Raw genomic sequence first — 17,818 nt, 5'->3', positions numbered from 1 at the left:
AAAAAAGAAAAACGAGGAAAAGAATGCGGTGAAACGTATTCTCGTGTAATTGCGTTTATAAGGAAAAAAAAGTAGTCAGTGGGAGAGAGTTTTCGGTGAGTTCTACCAAGCAGCAACGGCATTATTGAAGGGTCTCTGGTAAATAGATACAAAGGGAATTATTCTAATTACCTCTGCCTACCGTATAATTGCGCCTCGCCGACTGCATTTCAATCTCTCGAGTACGAGATGAATCAACGAAAAAAAAATATGTTCCATCTATCTATCTCTTTTTCTTTCTTTTATCTCTCTCTCTCTCTTTCTTTCTCGTTGTTGTTAACATAGCGTACGTCAGGTGGGGGGAAGAAAAGTGGGTACGGTTTGCTGTTTTGTTACGAACGAACGAATGGACGGATGGACGGAAGCATGGACGATGGTTCCTACGATCAACAAATTTCGATTCGAGAATTGAATTAAATTTACGCTTAAGGATGATTTGTCGGTATATTGAAAATGATGAAAATCGATTGAAAAATAAATATAATATTATTTTGGCAAATCTACTGAAACTTCTCAAAAAAATTGGGATTTTTTTTACAAGCCCGTTTAAAAGTTATAACATTTTAGTTGCAACAAATTAACACGTAGTTAAATGGAAAACATGCTACCAGATCTATTCAAATAAAAAAAAATAATTAAATTGTGATGTGAAAAATTCCAAAAATTTCAAATCAATAGATTAAATACAAGAAACATATAAGCGATTAATAATTGGTAGTTTCGATATTGTTTATTGAGAAAAATAATCAAAATTGGTGATATTTACAATATTATTGAATAAGCAGTATGAATTACGAGGAAAACGTGGCAACGTCGCAAACATCATACGAGAAATAAAATCAAGTACGACTATAGTAAATTACAAGTTTGCTATAAGATATGTTAGCGCGAAAATTTGAACGCAAGTAAAATTATTAACACAACACACATAACCTTCAATTGCGTCAATGAGGTAAATAAAGAGTCATGTTAGTGCGCAATGCGCATACGCATGATATTTAATTCTAAAATTGGATAATAATAATAATAATAATAATAATATCATTACTGCCAACTATTAAAATAGTGCGGTGTTGTCACGCTTTCCTGAATAAACAAGATTTATTTTATTTAATTGAATAAAATTCAATTAAATAGAAAATTTATGAATGTATGTATTTGTCTCCTAATTTTTTACTTTTTTTGGAAAAATTTGTGTCGATGATCAGTGACAAAAAAAATTAAAGTTTTATTTTTTTAAAGTTAAATTCACGGTACAGTCACAAACAAAAGTTATTTTACAATTTCACTTAAATTGAGATTTTTATGTTAATATTATTCAAATGATCACTAAATTTCATTCTTTTAGAAACTTTATATCAAAATTTCAATTATAAAAAAAAAAATAGTTGGTTTAAATCATCTATTTCAACAGATATTAAGAGATATGGATTGATGAAAATGTCATTAACTTTGTTTCCGATTGTACCGACAAATCATCCTTAAAGAAGAGACATCGAGGAATTTTTAATCATATTATATCAAACTGTATACTGCATAGAGAGTGGGGGGACTGAGGGGGTTGACTGCACGAAGGTTTGGACAATTCAACTATTCGTGTTTTAATTATTTTATCATTTTTCTTTTATGTAAGGGGAGGGGGCGGGTACTCGTCAAATATTCGCGTGAATTTTGATAAAAAATAATTAATGATAAATGGTGACGAAATTTTTTTTATCGAAATTTATCGGAAAAATGAAAAATAAAAGGAATAATTATATCAAACTGTATATTATGTAGGAGGGGGGAGAAGGGGGTTGACTGAACGATGGTTTGGATAATTCAACTATTCGTGTTTTAATTATTTTATCATTTTTCTTTTATGTAAGGGGAGGAGGGGGCGGGTACTCGTCAAATATTCGCGTGAATTTTGATAAAAAATAATTAATAATGAATAGTAATAAATAAAATAATATAATAAATAAATTAAAAATAATAGTCTAAATAAAAAAATGGTATAAAATAAAAATAGTATAAAATAATGGTATAAATAAAAGTAAAAATAATAGTAATAAATAAATTAAAATAAATAATATAAATAAAAAAATAATTAATAATAATAGTAATAAATAAAATATATAATAACTAAATTAAAAATAATAGTATAAAATAAAAAAAATGGTATAAATAAAAAATAGTATAAAATAATGGTATAAATAAAGTAAAAATAATAGTAATAAATAAATTAAAAATAAATAATAATAAATGAAAAAATAATTAATAATAAATAAAAAATTAAAAATAAAAAGAAAGAATAAAATGTGCTATTAGAATAATAAATATAACGAATAATATTAATTGATATCTTCTTATTTGATCGAAAAGATTACAAATGTGTTTATGCGGACGATAGAAAAGAAGATCTTTCATTAGATTCGAAAAATAAAAAAAAGAAGAGAGAGAGAGAGAGAGAACTTTTGTTATAAGAAATTAATTAAAATTTTCGCGAATGATATCATCCGCAGGGAAACTATGAAAAACCCAATAATTAATAACGTCCCAAACGTAACGTTAAAAATGAAAAGTCGACGTAGAAATGTTTCATACGAGAAAGCATTTCGTAACGTGAACGATTGGAAATTTAATAATAAAAAAGAAAAAAGTAAAAAATAAAGAAACGTACTCTTTCTCTATTTCCATTCGATGATTAAAAGATTTTTAAATGTTTATGCGGATAAAGGCATATAAATACTACTACGTTTTCAAAAAAAAAATGGAAGAAGAAGAAAAAAGTAAAGTAAAATAACATTTTTGGTCGAAACTAATCAAAATCATCGTACGTCACTTTTATATTTAAATATAAAAAAAATAAAAAAAAATAAAAAAACTATCGGAAACCAATATTTTTTTTAATAACGAACGTGATTTGTATAATCGAATTATTAAAAAAAAAAAGAGAGAAAGAATACGTCGTAAAATTACTCGTAGAAAAAAATATTACCAAATGCGGAAACAAAGATATTTCTTTCGAGCCATTTTTCCCTAACCTAAAAAAAAACAAAATCAAGAAAGATGAAAGAGAGAGAGATAGAGAGATAGATAGATAGATAGATAGATAAATAAATAGATAAAAATAAAAATAATAAAACAACGAAACGATCTTTGCAATCGTAAAACAAGCGTGTCGACGATTTCAGAAAGGGTTTTCCGGTAGAAGTAAGTTAACCATAAAAATATAAAGGTTATGTTATTAACGTTATGTTTGCTAGAATAGAACGGTGCATGCAGATAAGTTTTTTAAACGTTAGTACCACGGTCGCCCAACGGTCGCCCCAGTGTCGCCCAATGGGCGCCCTACGGCCGACCCTGCAACTGCTTTTGGACGAAACATATTTGCATCTTCCATGTTACGTGCACCGTTTTCTCTCTCTCTCTCTCTCTGTTTCTCTCTTCGTACACGACGAATAATGTACGTATGTGTAACCGCGCTAGGAATATATGGAGATTTACATATTTGTTTCGGCATAATGAATTCCATGCATGGTCAGCTGCTAACCACGCAAAACTTATTACGAGTACACAGATTACAGTTGGTTCTCTCCGTTAAAACGAATACACACATACATACATTCTCTCTCCCTCTCTCTCTCTCTCTTTATATATATGGTACTTCTATCTTCTTTGTAACAAAGAAATATAGGTTAGGTTGAACGAATTGATTTCAACATTTTCTATTTCGATTGTAAATTAAATAATATACATTTGTTATTATTTATTAATCTATATATCGGTATAAATATATTTTTAATTAATCGTAGATCAATTAAGTACGTTTTAATATTTCTGTTTCTTGTTGATCGTAATAATATATATTGAAATAGAGATTGACTGTTGTAATTATTCATTAATCTATATATATATATATAGATTGTTATAAATATAAATATAAATATATATAGAATCGATACGAAAATATATCTTTAATTAATCGTAGATCAATTAAGCACATTTTAATAGTTTATTGTTGTTGATCCTAATAACATCTACAAATGGAAGTTAATTGTTATTATTATTCATTAATCTGTATATAGATTCTCGATACGAGAATATATCTTTAATTAATCTACGATTAATTAAGTACGTTTTAATAATTCTTTCTTTTCGTTGCTCGTAATAACATTTAATGGAAGTTAATTGTTAGAAAATACGTTTCGCGGAAAGAATAAAAAGAAAAGTGAGGTTAGGTTATCAAATGAGGTTACCAAAATTAAAAATGGCTGACATTATAGATTAATAATCTGTCTACGATACGCGTTTTTTTTAACATTATTACGAAGTATGAAGAAAATTATGAACGTTTTTATTGAAGAAAGTTATAAACGGTTTTGATTATTCGAAAATAAACTTGTCTGTTGTCGAGTATCGATAAAAATGTTGGACGATAAATCGAAAAATAGTATACGTCGCCAACGTTTTCTAACACGAGTATATCCTTTCGCTTGCATGGAAATTTAAATATAGTTTACTATACCTACGGTGTGAAACGAAAGGTAGACAGACAGCAAGATGGATAGAAAGAGAGAAAGATATATATATATAACACACACGGGGTTACAAAAATACTTATAGGTATATACAGACGAGTATATACTCGTGTTTGTATATACAAACAGCTTGTATGTATCTTGTATATGTGTATATACCTATGTAGATTAGATATTGAAGTCACATCGTTCGAAAGAACCCGATTCTTACCTTTTCATCGAAAAAAAAGATAAATATATATATTCTCTATTGTAGATATATTATTTCTTGGAAAAGTCTACAGGTTATTTCAAATTTATTGGATAATCTTGCATCGATATAAAAAAAAACGAAACGAAACAAAAACAATGATAGGAAAAAATTCTTCGAGCAAACGAAATCGATTGAAAAAGGGAGATTCGAGATGAATAAAAATCATGTACGCGTAAACGGTTATCAAAAATACAAAATACAATGGAAAGACACAAATGTAAAACAGGCGAATAGAAAAAGAGACACAGAGAGAGACAGAGACAGAGAGAGAAAAAATGTGGAACGAATATAAAAAATTCGATGGACGCCATGATCGTTAGGTAAGTTATATGGATGTTCTCGTTCCACCCTTTCCCCCTCCCCTCCCTCCTCCCTCCTCCCTCCTCCCCCTGTCCCACCCTATCTCTCTCACTCTCCGTACGTTCTTTTTTTTTGTTCCCTTCCGTCACTGGATCTCCATGAATGTTACTGGACATCCTACATAAAATTCTATCGTGTGTCCCACGTTATCTATTCGCATCACGAAACGTAATTCACCGTTGGCCTGGAAGAACAGACTACGAGTGCATACTATTTTAATACTATTTCAAGCGTTCCTCGTTAAATACCAACGTTGGTGATAGTGGTGGGCAGGGGGGAGAAAGGGGGGAGAAGAAGAAAGAGTATAAAATCGATTCTAATATAAATTTTTTCTAATAATTTCTCTAACAAATCGACGCTAATTGGAAAGCGAGATATATCGTTCGTCGGATTATTTTCTTCCAAACGGATTTTCTCAACGATTTAGTAATATTCGAATGAAATCAAGTTTTCTCAGAAATAATTGATAAGTTTAATTTAGAAATTGGCGGTGAACTTCGCTTCATTTTCTCTTGCTTAGAAAAAAAAGTAATTTTAAAGGTTTGCATATAGGTGAGCGATCGATTGTAAAATATTTATTAACACTTATAGTTAAATTTGGCAATGTTTTAAATATTAATTTATCGATATGTAATTCGATTGATGTACATTTATTTTAGGTTAATTTTATTAAAAACAACCCGTATATTTACGGACTGCAAAATAGACTTACGTGACTTTTAAAATAAATTGTCTAAATTATTAAAATAAGAGAAATGTAAGATACGTTTCATATATCACCGATTTGTCAAAATTATATTCGTACGCGTATTCCTATGAAGCTAAAGAAGAAAATTATTTAATTTATCAAAAATACGATAATTGTTTTCAAATGTTATAGCATTTAAGAACATTTATCGCAAAACGATACTTTTAATTATAAACAATGCTATATACATATAAAAAAAAAGTTAATACGGGTAAACGAAGAAGTGCGAAATAATAAAAAAAAAATCCTAAATTCGAAATAAAACCAAAAGCAAAATAAAAGAAACAAAAAAAAGAAGAAAGGAAAGAAACAAAAAGTACCAGAAGAAAGGGAAATAAATCGGAACAAAAAAAAAAATAGCCGCAAATCCAGCGTTATATCCCAGCAGTGTTATTTACACACACATACACACACACACACACACACAAAACTATACACACATGTACACACCACGTGTATCGATCAATCGTTCGAATGAAAATATAATGCGCAGTAGGTAGGTAGGAGGAGGAGGGGGGGAGGAGGTGGAGAGGGTGGAGGGGGATGACGGAGAGATTTGAGGGTCGTTCGATAGATAAGATATTTGAGATCTAAGGATAAATTCAGCGAGCCTGATCCTAGGAATCTTTTTACTACTCCCGATTGGTCGAAGCTTTAGAATCCCGCAATCCGTTGGACGAGTAGAAGAGGCGTGTCAAGGGAGGATAGCATAACATGATCCTAGAACACGATCCCGAAACGATCCCAGGCTGACCGGTATCGGTAGGAAAGTAAGGATCCGCCGTATCCTGTTCCAGGATGTTGCTTCGATCGGAACCGTTCTAATTCTCTTAACTCAAGCTCGGATGAAGTTGCCCACAGCCGCATTGTGCGAGCAAAACACACACACACACACACACACATATATACAAAAGCCCACCTACCCCCCTTTCTTCTCTATCCATTTCTGTCTTTCTCTTTCTCTTTGGGTCCCTCCCCCTGAGCCCCCCCCCAACCCCTCCCCCTCTTCTCATCCCACCACATTGTCTACCCTTCTCCGTAGTTTATTGAGAAAGCTCGCGAAAGTAAGCTGTTTATCGGCAACTCCCAGCCATTCCCGTCGTCATAGTATTTCCCGTTGATCTCGCAACTCACTACCAGTTTCTCTATCTTTCTCTTTCATTCTCTTGAGATTTGACTTTTCAAGGAACCCCTACAGAGAGAGAGAAAGAGAGAAGAGAGATAGAAGGAAAAGTAGATAAAGAAAGCCTTTCGAAAGTATCGAAACTAGGAACCGTACTTGACTTTTTTCTGACGTGTAACGTGAGTATCTATGCTACGTACAATAAAACAAAACAAAAAAATAAAGCAAAACAGATTTTCACGTTTCTTTGGAGAATTTCTATTAGGATTTGATAAATTAATGATGGTTTTTGAAGGATTTAATAGTTTTTCCCCCTCCCCCATGTATAATATTATTATTATGATTAAAATATTATAGTACAGTGATTGTAAGAATTTGTAACGGATGATTGAAAATGATAAATGTAAGATTTATCGATTAGATTTTGATCTAATCGATAATTACTATGATCGCGTCTAGAGGCTCGATGGAAGATTTAATTTATCTTCCTTTACCACGACACAAACCGTACCACTACCACCACCACCACCACTCTTTTACCAAAGGTACACCAAAGCCATAGATAGTGGTTGGTGGTACGTGAAACGAGTCAGCGGTAATCGCTGTCCTGAAACTGGAGGGATAATCAATCAGGATATCGAAGGTCAAGGAGCTCCATCGTCCTACAAATTGGGTTACCGACAACGAAGCGGATCCGAACAAATCCTATTTCCAATTCTCTATTTTCCACGTAGTTGTAACCGAAGCTTTTCTTCCTTCCCCTCCCCTCCCCCTTTCCCCCCAATTTCCTAGCCCTTTCTCTTTCTCTTTCTCTTTCTCTGTTTTCACGACGGATAATAGTCCGGGAACTCTTCTTCTTCTTCTTCTTTTACTTCGTTTTTTTTTCTTTTTCGTCTATTTTCTTCTCGAATCCGTACTCGAATCCTATCAATTTCGAACCATTTGTAACTTTTGTGTTCCCTTTCTCATTGTTATTCCCTTAATGTCACCGATAGTAAACGATTTCGTCAGATTTTACACTTACGCTCGAGTAAAACGACGAAATTTGTTAATTAATTTTGTTGTATTAGAACAACGTGTGAGACTCGTGATAATTCGTTGGAACGAAACGTGGACAACACGAGTCAGACTCGTGATAATTCGTTCGAACGAAATGTGGACCACACGAGTCAGACTCGTGATAATTCGTTCGAACGAAACGTGGACCACACGAGTCAGACTCGTGGTAATTCGTTCGAACGAAACGTGGACAACACGAGTCAGACTCGTGGTAATTCGTTCGAACGAAACGTGGAAAACACGAGTCAGACTCGTGATAATTCGTTCGAACGAAACGTGGACAACACGAGTCAGATTCGTGATAATTCGTTCGAACGAAACGTGGACAACACGAGTCAGACTTCTCGATATTTTCTTCATTTTTGTCTTATTTCAGTTTGTTTATTAATTGTGGCTAAAGTAATCGGAAATTAACGAGTAGGGCAAATGATCGAAGACAAGAAATTATTCAATAATTGGACTAATGTGAAATATATATTGTAAAATAATTATTTAAATAATTATCTAGCATTTTTTTTGAGAAATTTATTTCTAATTCGGTTGAAAATTTGACGAATCGTTTGAGAAGAGATCCTGCATAGAAAAAGAGAGAGAGAGAGAGAGGAGACACGTGTACTCTTAGATACATCGGTTATCATTTATGTAATTTTAACAGGAAGAGAGAGAGAGAAATAGCAAACCTACCGGCGAGACGGCCGTAACGTTGAAACATTCGCTCCACATCGGTCTTACTGCACTGAAACGTGTTTAGATTGCCGACAAACACCCGGGAATTCACTGCCTGTGGGTCCTGCGAATTCGTCTGATTGCCCACTTTGCTCATCTTCATCGCCTGGAACAACAAATAACCAACGAAATGAACATTAATCTTGATGATAAGATCTTTCTCAAATTTTACAACTAACAAAATAAAACATATATATATGTTATATAATAATATTAATATTAATAGTAATATTATTTATTATCTCAACATTAAGTGTTATATATATATATACGTATGAAAACCCTTATTTTAGTTTCTTATTAATGTATTTATTTTTTATTATAGTGAAATCAAAATATAATTGACAAGAGCAAGTTAGTAATTATATTACTCTTGTAAACAATTTGCAATTTTTTAAATAATATTAATAATAATATAATATAAATATATATATATATATATATGTGTTTGTGTGTGTGAACATTAACTGTAACATATATATATAAGTATAAAAACCCTTATCGTATATTTTCTTATTAATATATTTATTTTAAATTATAGTTAAATCAAAATATAATTGAACAAAAGCAAGAGTTGTGTTACTTCGTCAGACAGTTTGTACAATTTTTCTTCCCCATCAAATTGTCCGTTCAATTTATAAATCTTTATTCACGAGGGCGTTGATTCAACATTATCGCGAACGTGAATGATAAAAGGGGATATGACGGATGCGAATCGTGGTGGTGGTGGTGAATGGTGGTGGTGGTGGTAGTAGTAGTTGTACTGCTGGGATTCGTATCGGTGGTATCATAATTTCCAATGAACCAAGGCACCCGATAGATCATCCGCATCGAGCATGATTAGACCGCGCTTCTCGACACGTCCAATGATAGGAAGAGAATTGTTAAACGGTGATAAAGGAGAAAAACGGATTTCAAAGATACGTCAAATATTTTTCCTCATAAACGTATTCATTTATATCCATATATACATTCACACGATTTTATTATTATTCGCGTTTAACGCGAAACGACAGACGTGGTGAATAATAATAATAATAATAATAATAATAATAATAGAGTAATAATAATAATTAAAAAAAAGAAAAGAAAAAAAAACAAAAAGAAATCCCTCATCGAGTCGTAATTTATTTCGCGAGTATTTTTCCCGTGACACCTCGCCGTTGCCCCCCTCCCCCTTCCCCCTTTACCACCAGTACTCGGGTGTAGTCTTTTTTAATTAAACGTCTACGAATAGAATGTCATTAAATGCGATTTTCCGGACGATAAAACGGAAACGATGAATTTCCAAGTGTACCGGTCAACCGTACCTTATTTTTCCAATGTTCTTTTTTCTTTTTTCATTTTGGTTTTTTTTTTTTACTAGATAAAACGTCGCGCAAACTGATTTTTTTATGAACTAATGACTTATATCGCCGAATACGTTCCTTCTCTCTCACACACACACAAACACACAAACAATATATTTTTTGTCTTTCAAATCATTCGAACGAATCATCTGTGCGTATATATCGAAGCAACGTATAGATTTGGAATGAAAAAAAAAGGTAACCCCTCCCCTCCTATGTCCCACCTTCTCCCCACCCTTCCCCCGTGTTAATTAACACGCGACCGGGTGACGATTTCGTTGCGTTATGTCACGTTCACAACGCGGATTCGTTCACTGTCGTCGTCGTCGTCGTGTTTCTTCGATCAAATGATATACACAACGTACAAAACTAACGAGATCGTTAGCAACATATCTGTGTGTTTTTAACATACACGGTGATAGGTTGTAGTTACTGCTGCATATCACCTACTTGCTCTTTCAACGTGTTTTATTTTGATATATGTATGGTATATTAATCCACGTTTCTCTCTCTCTCTCGTTTTCATTCCCCAACTTTTACCTCATTTTCCTATCCTACTCCTATCTTTTTTTTTATTTTTGCATATATATATGTATTTTTAAATAATCAATCCCTCGTACACGCGAAAATTATGTACAAACGTATACACACATTTATGTATATCACGGTGAGTGAATTCATTGTATTACGCTCGGTATAACGTTTAATTGGATGTCGTTACGATGCTTTCGCACAAAGAAATAAATTTTCTCCCTGAATTCGTCAGAAGACTCTGTGGCGTACGTAATGTAAATTCATCGCAAAGTTAATTGTGTTCATTTCTGGTGACGAGGAACGTTTTAATCCGATAATTGTAGTGTGAAACAACTGACGAAACAAATGATTGGTTCTCTCTCTCTCTCTCTCTTTCTATCTCGTGTTTCATATTCTGAGATACTTAGACGTGTTATTCTGTATTCGAATTAAAAAAAAAAAAATAAAAGAGAGAGAGAGAGATAGGTACAAACGATCGACAGCTTATTGTTCCTAGTCGGATGACTTTTTCGCGATCAAACGTTTGTGTTCGTCTCCACCCTCCATCCCCCCTCTACCACCTCTTCCCCCACCCTTTCCCAACGGTATATCCAATAAAATTCGTTTTAAATTATTGCCTCCACTACGTTCGCGATATTTTCCGTAGGCTTCGGCGGCAAATGCGTTTGCCTGTACTCGGGGTTTGTTAAAAAAAAAAAAAAAAAAAAAAAAAAGAAAAAAGAAAGAAAAAGAAAGGAAAAATATAACCCGGCGAGTTGCGAAATTGGAAACGAAACAGACCGATCCTTTTGCGAATTAGATTTCCTGTTAGCGTCGATTCGGCGCAAGCTAATTTTGACGCGACACTCCAATATTTACATGACAACAGGGATATCTTTGTGTGTGTGTGTGTGTGTGTGGGTATTTATGTGTGAGTTTATCGATATTTATTGAGAATAGGGCAAAAGCCTTTAACACGTCGTTGCACGAATGCAATGAACGTTTGACTAAAAATGACGGGATCAATCCCGTTAATAATAATTTAATCCCCATTTTAATTTCCCATGTAAATAATGAAGCTTTACTTGTGCCCAAAGCTTTCGAATAATAACTCATACCTTTCTACTATCTTTTTAATATACAGGCTGATCCCACCGAATATTAGCACCTTAATGTTTCCGTTATTCGTTATAAAATAGAAAGAAAAAACCTTACATGGCACGAAGGGATACATAAAGTAAATATATTTTCTATGGGGTTAGAAGTAAGGTACAGAAGTTCTTATGGTAATCTTGATTGAACTAAATATAATTTTTTTGTCTTGACGATTCGAATGAAGTACAACGACGTTTCACTCGAAGTTATACAAGTTCATCTAATGCTGCATTACGTCAATGCAAACGACCCCATAATTTCAAAAATTCATCGTAAATTGAAGCATTAATAATGTTAGTAATTCGAAAGCTATAGTTTTTTTATTTATCATTTAAATATTGATCTTAAGTATGTATTTTTGTTGTTGTTGTTGTATTTGTTTGATCGAAACGGCTCGTAAGATTTCATTCGCGACGATATCGAGGAAAGATTTCATTCCCTCTTCCCTTCTCGTCCCTTTTCCACACTACCCTTCCCTTTTTCACTCTTAATAGTATTTTATATTATAATATATATCTGATGTCATGACTGAGGGGAGTAGTAACTCAGTGACAACATCTAGATGTCATTTATATTATCGACTTTACGTTCGTTCTCGTATCGTTCCCTCACTCCTCTTCCCTATTTTCCTTTATCGATGTTAACCATAAGTTCGAGACATCGACAAGGATGGGATGGGGGTGCCTAATGTAAGGCCATTCGCGAGAATTTCAAAGATCGAGGGTCGTGTTACTCGTTTTTGAGGGAAAAATCTATTCGATGTGTTTACTCTCTCTCTCTCTGCTCCTATTATTTTGATTATATTTATTAAAATATTGTCGAATTTATTTCACGTTTTAAATAGATAATAATAGATATGAGAAAATTATTTTTATTTATTCATTTATTTATATTATATATATATATATATATATATATATATATATATATATATATATATTTATTAGAATTAATTTATTTATTATATATATTTATTAGAAACAATTAATTTAGTAATTATTTATTATATAAATTTATTATAGAATTAATTTATTTATCATATATATTTATTAGAGATAATTTTTTTATTATATATGTATAATGTAGGATTCGTGAAAAAATTCGGCCGTTGGACCGACTGGACCGGGATTCGAACCCCGGATCTTCTGCTTTTCAGGCGACTGCTCTTTTATTTAACCAATTGAGCTATTCAGGGCCCACTGTCCAATCTCTTCACGAATGCTATTTAAGTGTTTGGCTTGGAGGCGTTCGAATCCCACATATATATTTATATTAGAATTAATTTATTTATTAATTTATATATTTATTAAAATTCATTTATTTATTATATATATTTACTAGAATTTTAATTAATTTATTATATACACATTTTTATTAGAATTAATTCAAAGATTTTGATTTTTTTTAAAGTGAACGTATTACAGTTAAAGTTTAAAAACCGTTAATATGTACATCACCTAGTTGATCTGCAAAATAACTGACTTCTACACCCTAACGTTAACAAATAAATTACGTGATCAACAGTAGAAAGAAATGATTAAAAATAGTTTTGTTTTTAAGACGCGTGATATGTGATATTTGAAATAATGCAATAAAAAAAAATGTGATTTATCATTCTAATGACAATTCATTTGAGTGAATTTGGAATTTAAATCGATTAAAAATGGAAAGTAAAAAAATGATAAAAAAAGGGTTCGTTAATAAAGTGACACTTGGATGAACGCAAGACTCGAATTATCCTCGAATAGAAAGTTGAAAGCTCTACTCGGTTTCTATGACGACGATGATCGAAAGTAGAAGTTTAAAGTATACGCGGGAAAACTTAAGAAGATTATCCCTAATTTATGTAAGAACCGAAACAAAAGGCAGAGCCGTATAATTTTCGGGAACTTTCGATTCGTCGAAGACAGAGAAAGAGACAGAGAGACAGAGAGAAAGAGAGAGAGAGAGAGAGAGAGTTTCCATCGTTAGGAGTTTTGAAATCTCGTTAATTTTCATTTTTCACATTTTTGTCTTTTTTCTTATATTTTATTTTATCTTTGCCAAGACTTTGAAAACGGTTCCCTCCTTCCCATCGTGGCAACGTTGGTCTGAACTTTGCCGTTAGAAAGATATATTCGACGCGTGCTAATTAGTAGACTAATTTGGATCGCTAAAACATTAGCACTTACGAGGAATATTAAATACCTGGTGTGATAATTAATCAAACTTAAAAAAGATTAATATTACCTACTCTCTTGCAAAATATCAAACGTTAGAAATATCGATTGGACGAATTTCTTGTATCGATAAGTTACAAGAAAAAAAAAAGAAAAAAAATAAAAGAAAAAAAAAAATAGAAAATTAGAACCCTCCCCTCTTTTTTTATTTCTAATTTCGTAGAAAACGAAACAACGAGAACAAGAACAAGAACAAGAACAACAACATTAGCACCGAACTCAAGGTAATCACGTTTTCCACGAAGATCTGTTTATCGTCGTTCAGGTCACTCGGCCGATCCAAACGAGACTATCATTCTTCGCGAGTGCACAGAACGTGTTTCCAAACACCGCATACGACGGCGTAATGGCAATGTAAATTTTCTCCTACCTCCTCTAACCCTTATTTGCTTTACGCCAACGATCTACGTAGGTAGAGCAAATTAGTAAACTGGAAATACACGAAAGGGTAGCCTCGTTTTATCGATTCTAGTATGTAGAAGTATATATATATATATACATAACTACGTAAAGTATATACCACAAAAGTATGTGAAACTGAGATACTGTTAAGCTCTTCTATCTAAAACTCTGTTAAATTAGATAAATTCGTATTGGGATTTGGAGAAAAGGGGGAGGGGGGTGGTTAGTAATAGTAGTAGTAGTATATAGGCCGAGATGCAGCTCAGGTTCATCCCTAATTACAGCCTTTCTCCGGCCAATAATTACCGGGAAGGACACACGAGGGAAAGGAGAAATCGAGTAGTCTCCTAGGAGGAAACCGGAAGAGAAGAAAACAAACAAAAAAATAACGAGAGACAGAAAGAGAGAAAGAGAGAACAGTAGGAATACGAATTCGATGAACAGCCAATCGAAGCATCAGCATTCCAACTCACGAACCGTTTCCTTTCTTTCTTTCTTTCTTTCTTTCTTTTTCCATGCTGGACTCCGCAGCACGTGAAAGGCATGGAGACGATTGTACGCATCTGCACGGTTTCTAGAAGTAAAAAAACAAGAAGAACAAGAAAAACCTATGATAAAAGGAAGAAACTTACTCCTTTTCTTAACGTTCTTGCTTTTACTAACCTATTGTCTCACCCGTTAGTTAATTCCTGATTTTCTTGGGCCACGGTAAATACAAAATTACTATCATCTATATTAGATTTTATTTTTACCGATGTAATTGTTATAAGGGTTGTTTAATTCTTTTAGGATATTATAATCTAAATTTGTGAATGTAATGAAGAATTACAACACGTGATTAATGTAAGAAAGTATCGAGAATTAACCGAACCACGAGTCTGACTCGTGTCGTTACATTCGGTTCAAATGAAGTACCACGAGTCTGACTCGTGCTTATCGTTTTTCGCTCAAATTTCTTATCACGAGTCTCACTCGTTGTCTACGTTTAATGTAAATCGAGTAGCACGAGTCTGACTCGTGGTTATTGTTTTTCGCTCAAATTTCTTATCACGAGTCTCACTCGTTGTCTACGTTTGATCTAAATCGAGTAGCACGAGTCTGACTCGTGCTTATTGTTTTTCTTAACGACGAGTCTGACTCGTGCTTAAAGTTGATCTTCTAGGAAATAAATATATAAAACGAATCCATTAGTTGAAATCCTTTTTGAGTTTCTATTCAAAATGGGTTAAGCGATAGTAGAACATTTCTAAGTATAATGAGTGATGCCATGAGAATTGGCTCGCACAGAAGCGAAACGATAATCTCTGAATGCTTTGAATACGCTCGTTATGTAGCAGGACCAGTACGAAGCACCATCACCATCACCATCACCATCACCACCACCATAACCAATGCCGATGACGGCGTACCGTGCTGGCCGATTCCTCTTAAATGCAGAATTTGGTTTCAATTGTACGATATGCGATTTCGAAGTCATCGACGGATTGTGGCCAATAATGCTGCTTCCACGGAATATTATCAATCCGATTGAACTCGAATGGACGAGACGTACGGGAATTTAAATCCGTGGCTCGTTCGTCACGTATCGAGCAAGGGTGTACGTAAAAGTACGCGTTCACGTTTATCTTATTCATGGATGCTTGATAATTCAGGCAATTACCATTCATTTGGAATTATTTTCAACAATTTTTCTCCAATTCTCACATTTGGAAAAACAAAACATTGTAAATCACGAATACGATTACTTATCACGATTCATTAAAAAGCGTACGAAATAATTCATATCCTCAAAAAGATACGAAAACTCGTCTGATTACAAATGAACTGATACAATTTTCTTCAATGTGTATTACTTGAAAATGTATGTACGCGTGTATATATATCGTATAAAAGGAAATAGGAAGATAAAGCTTGGTCTAGGTGTGAGCACGAGTTAGTTGAACAATACTATAACCGAATCTCACACGTGGTACATATATAACCTGGTAATTCACTTATTGTTTCATAGACCGAAACACTAATGAATCATACAAGTATAATTTAACTGTTCCAATTCGTAGAGTTGGTATATATTCTATATGTTTCCTGGTCTATTTGCCCTCTCTCTTTCCACCCCCTCCCTCCCTCTATCTTTATCTCTTCTATATTCCTTAACTGTCTGCCTTACAGTACCAAGCAACCATACCTTTGCGAGTAAATTTCATTCTCATGGCATCCGCCCTTGCCTTGAATTCTGTTCGTGACGGTTACGTTTACATGTTTTAACACACACATAACATATATGATCATTTCTCTACAATGTCAACAAGATTTTTTTCCTCAAATTCACGAATACTTTTCTACGTTTCTCATTGGATAAAAACGATTAAAACGATTAATCGTTCCTATAACCTAAGCAAAAATTATTTTCCCTTCGAGTAATAGAATTGCAATTGTGCATCAAGGACGAAGAAAACCTACCGAGGATGTAGGACGTAGGGAGGGGAGTGAGGGGGGGTGTATATTGGTAGAAAATACAAAAATAAGTCGATACGAATTGGATCGCGAGGAACGCGAGGAAAAGACGACAAGCCGAGAAAGGAACTTCGAGAAAGAAAACCGGGGGTGCTCAGGGGGGTGGCGAAGGGGGGTTGGGGGGGTGAGGGAAAATAGGTCGGAGTGATCGATTCCCTACGAGCACTAGAATGCCAAGAGCGTGCGTGCCTTCTCGTTTGACTTCAATTCCCTTTCTTTTTCTCTCTCTTGCTCATCTTTTATTTCCTTCCCATTTTCTCGTTTTTCTTCCCCTCCTAATCCCCCCACCCCTCCCACATAGACGTCCGGTATAAATAACAGCCGATATTTCTTCTCATCGATTAAGGTAATCGTCGTTTAATCGTTGAAAATTGTCTAAACGGAAGTTCCTCCGAGAAAGGAGGGGGAGGGGGTGAGGGGGTTACCGAGGATATGGTAAGCACCCAAGCAACCTAAAGCAGCCACGAAGGGATGGATGCTAAAGGGGCCCCGATGTGCTAGTGTAAATTCTTCCTAAGTGCAGAGTAAACAATTACGTAGTTTACTGTGGTAGACGAACTACCCCACCGGTATCCCCCTCCTTCCTTCCTTCCCGTCCCCCCCTACCCGTCTTCCTCCATCACACCGACGGGGAAGGGAGAGCAAATGTGAAGTGAAGCGAAAGTTGTGCAAATGTTTACAGTGCAAGTGAACCAAACCCCTCGATGAGAGAACGAGGGAACTAGAGAAAAAGAGAGAGTGTAAGAGGGAGATGGATATACGGATAGGATAGGATAGATAGATAGATAGATAGATAGATAGATAAATAGATAGAAGGGAAGAAAAAGAGATCGTG

General features: G+C 33.9%; 1 protein-coding gene across 1 annotated transcript in view; it reads right to left on the bottom strand.

Annotated features, from left to right (window-relative positions):
* Positions 1 to 17,818, bottom strand: part of LOC122513505 — a 339,389-nt gene that overhangs the window by 124,972 nt on the left and 196,599 nt on the right. The window contains 1 exon segment of the mRNA XM_043629900.1: positions 8,790 to 8,937. Coding sequence (XP_043485835.1) covers positions 8,790 to 8,937 — 148 coding nt within the window.

Source organism: Polistes fuscatus, unplaced genomic scaffold (assembly GCF_010416935.1).
Source record: "Polistes fuscatus isolate 324 unplaced genomic scaffold, CU_Pfus_HIC Scaffold12, whole genome shotgun sequence".
In the NCBI taxonomy this organism is placed as follows: Eukaryota; Metazoa; Arthropoda; class Insecta; order Hymenoptera; family Vespidae; genus Polistes; species Polistes fuscatus.
Note: the sequence above shows the minus strand (reverse complement) of the source record. Positions and strands in the feature narration are given on the sequence as shown.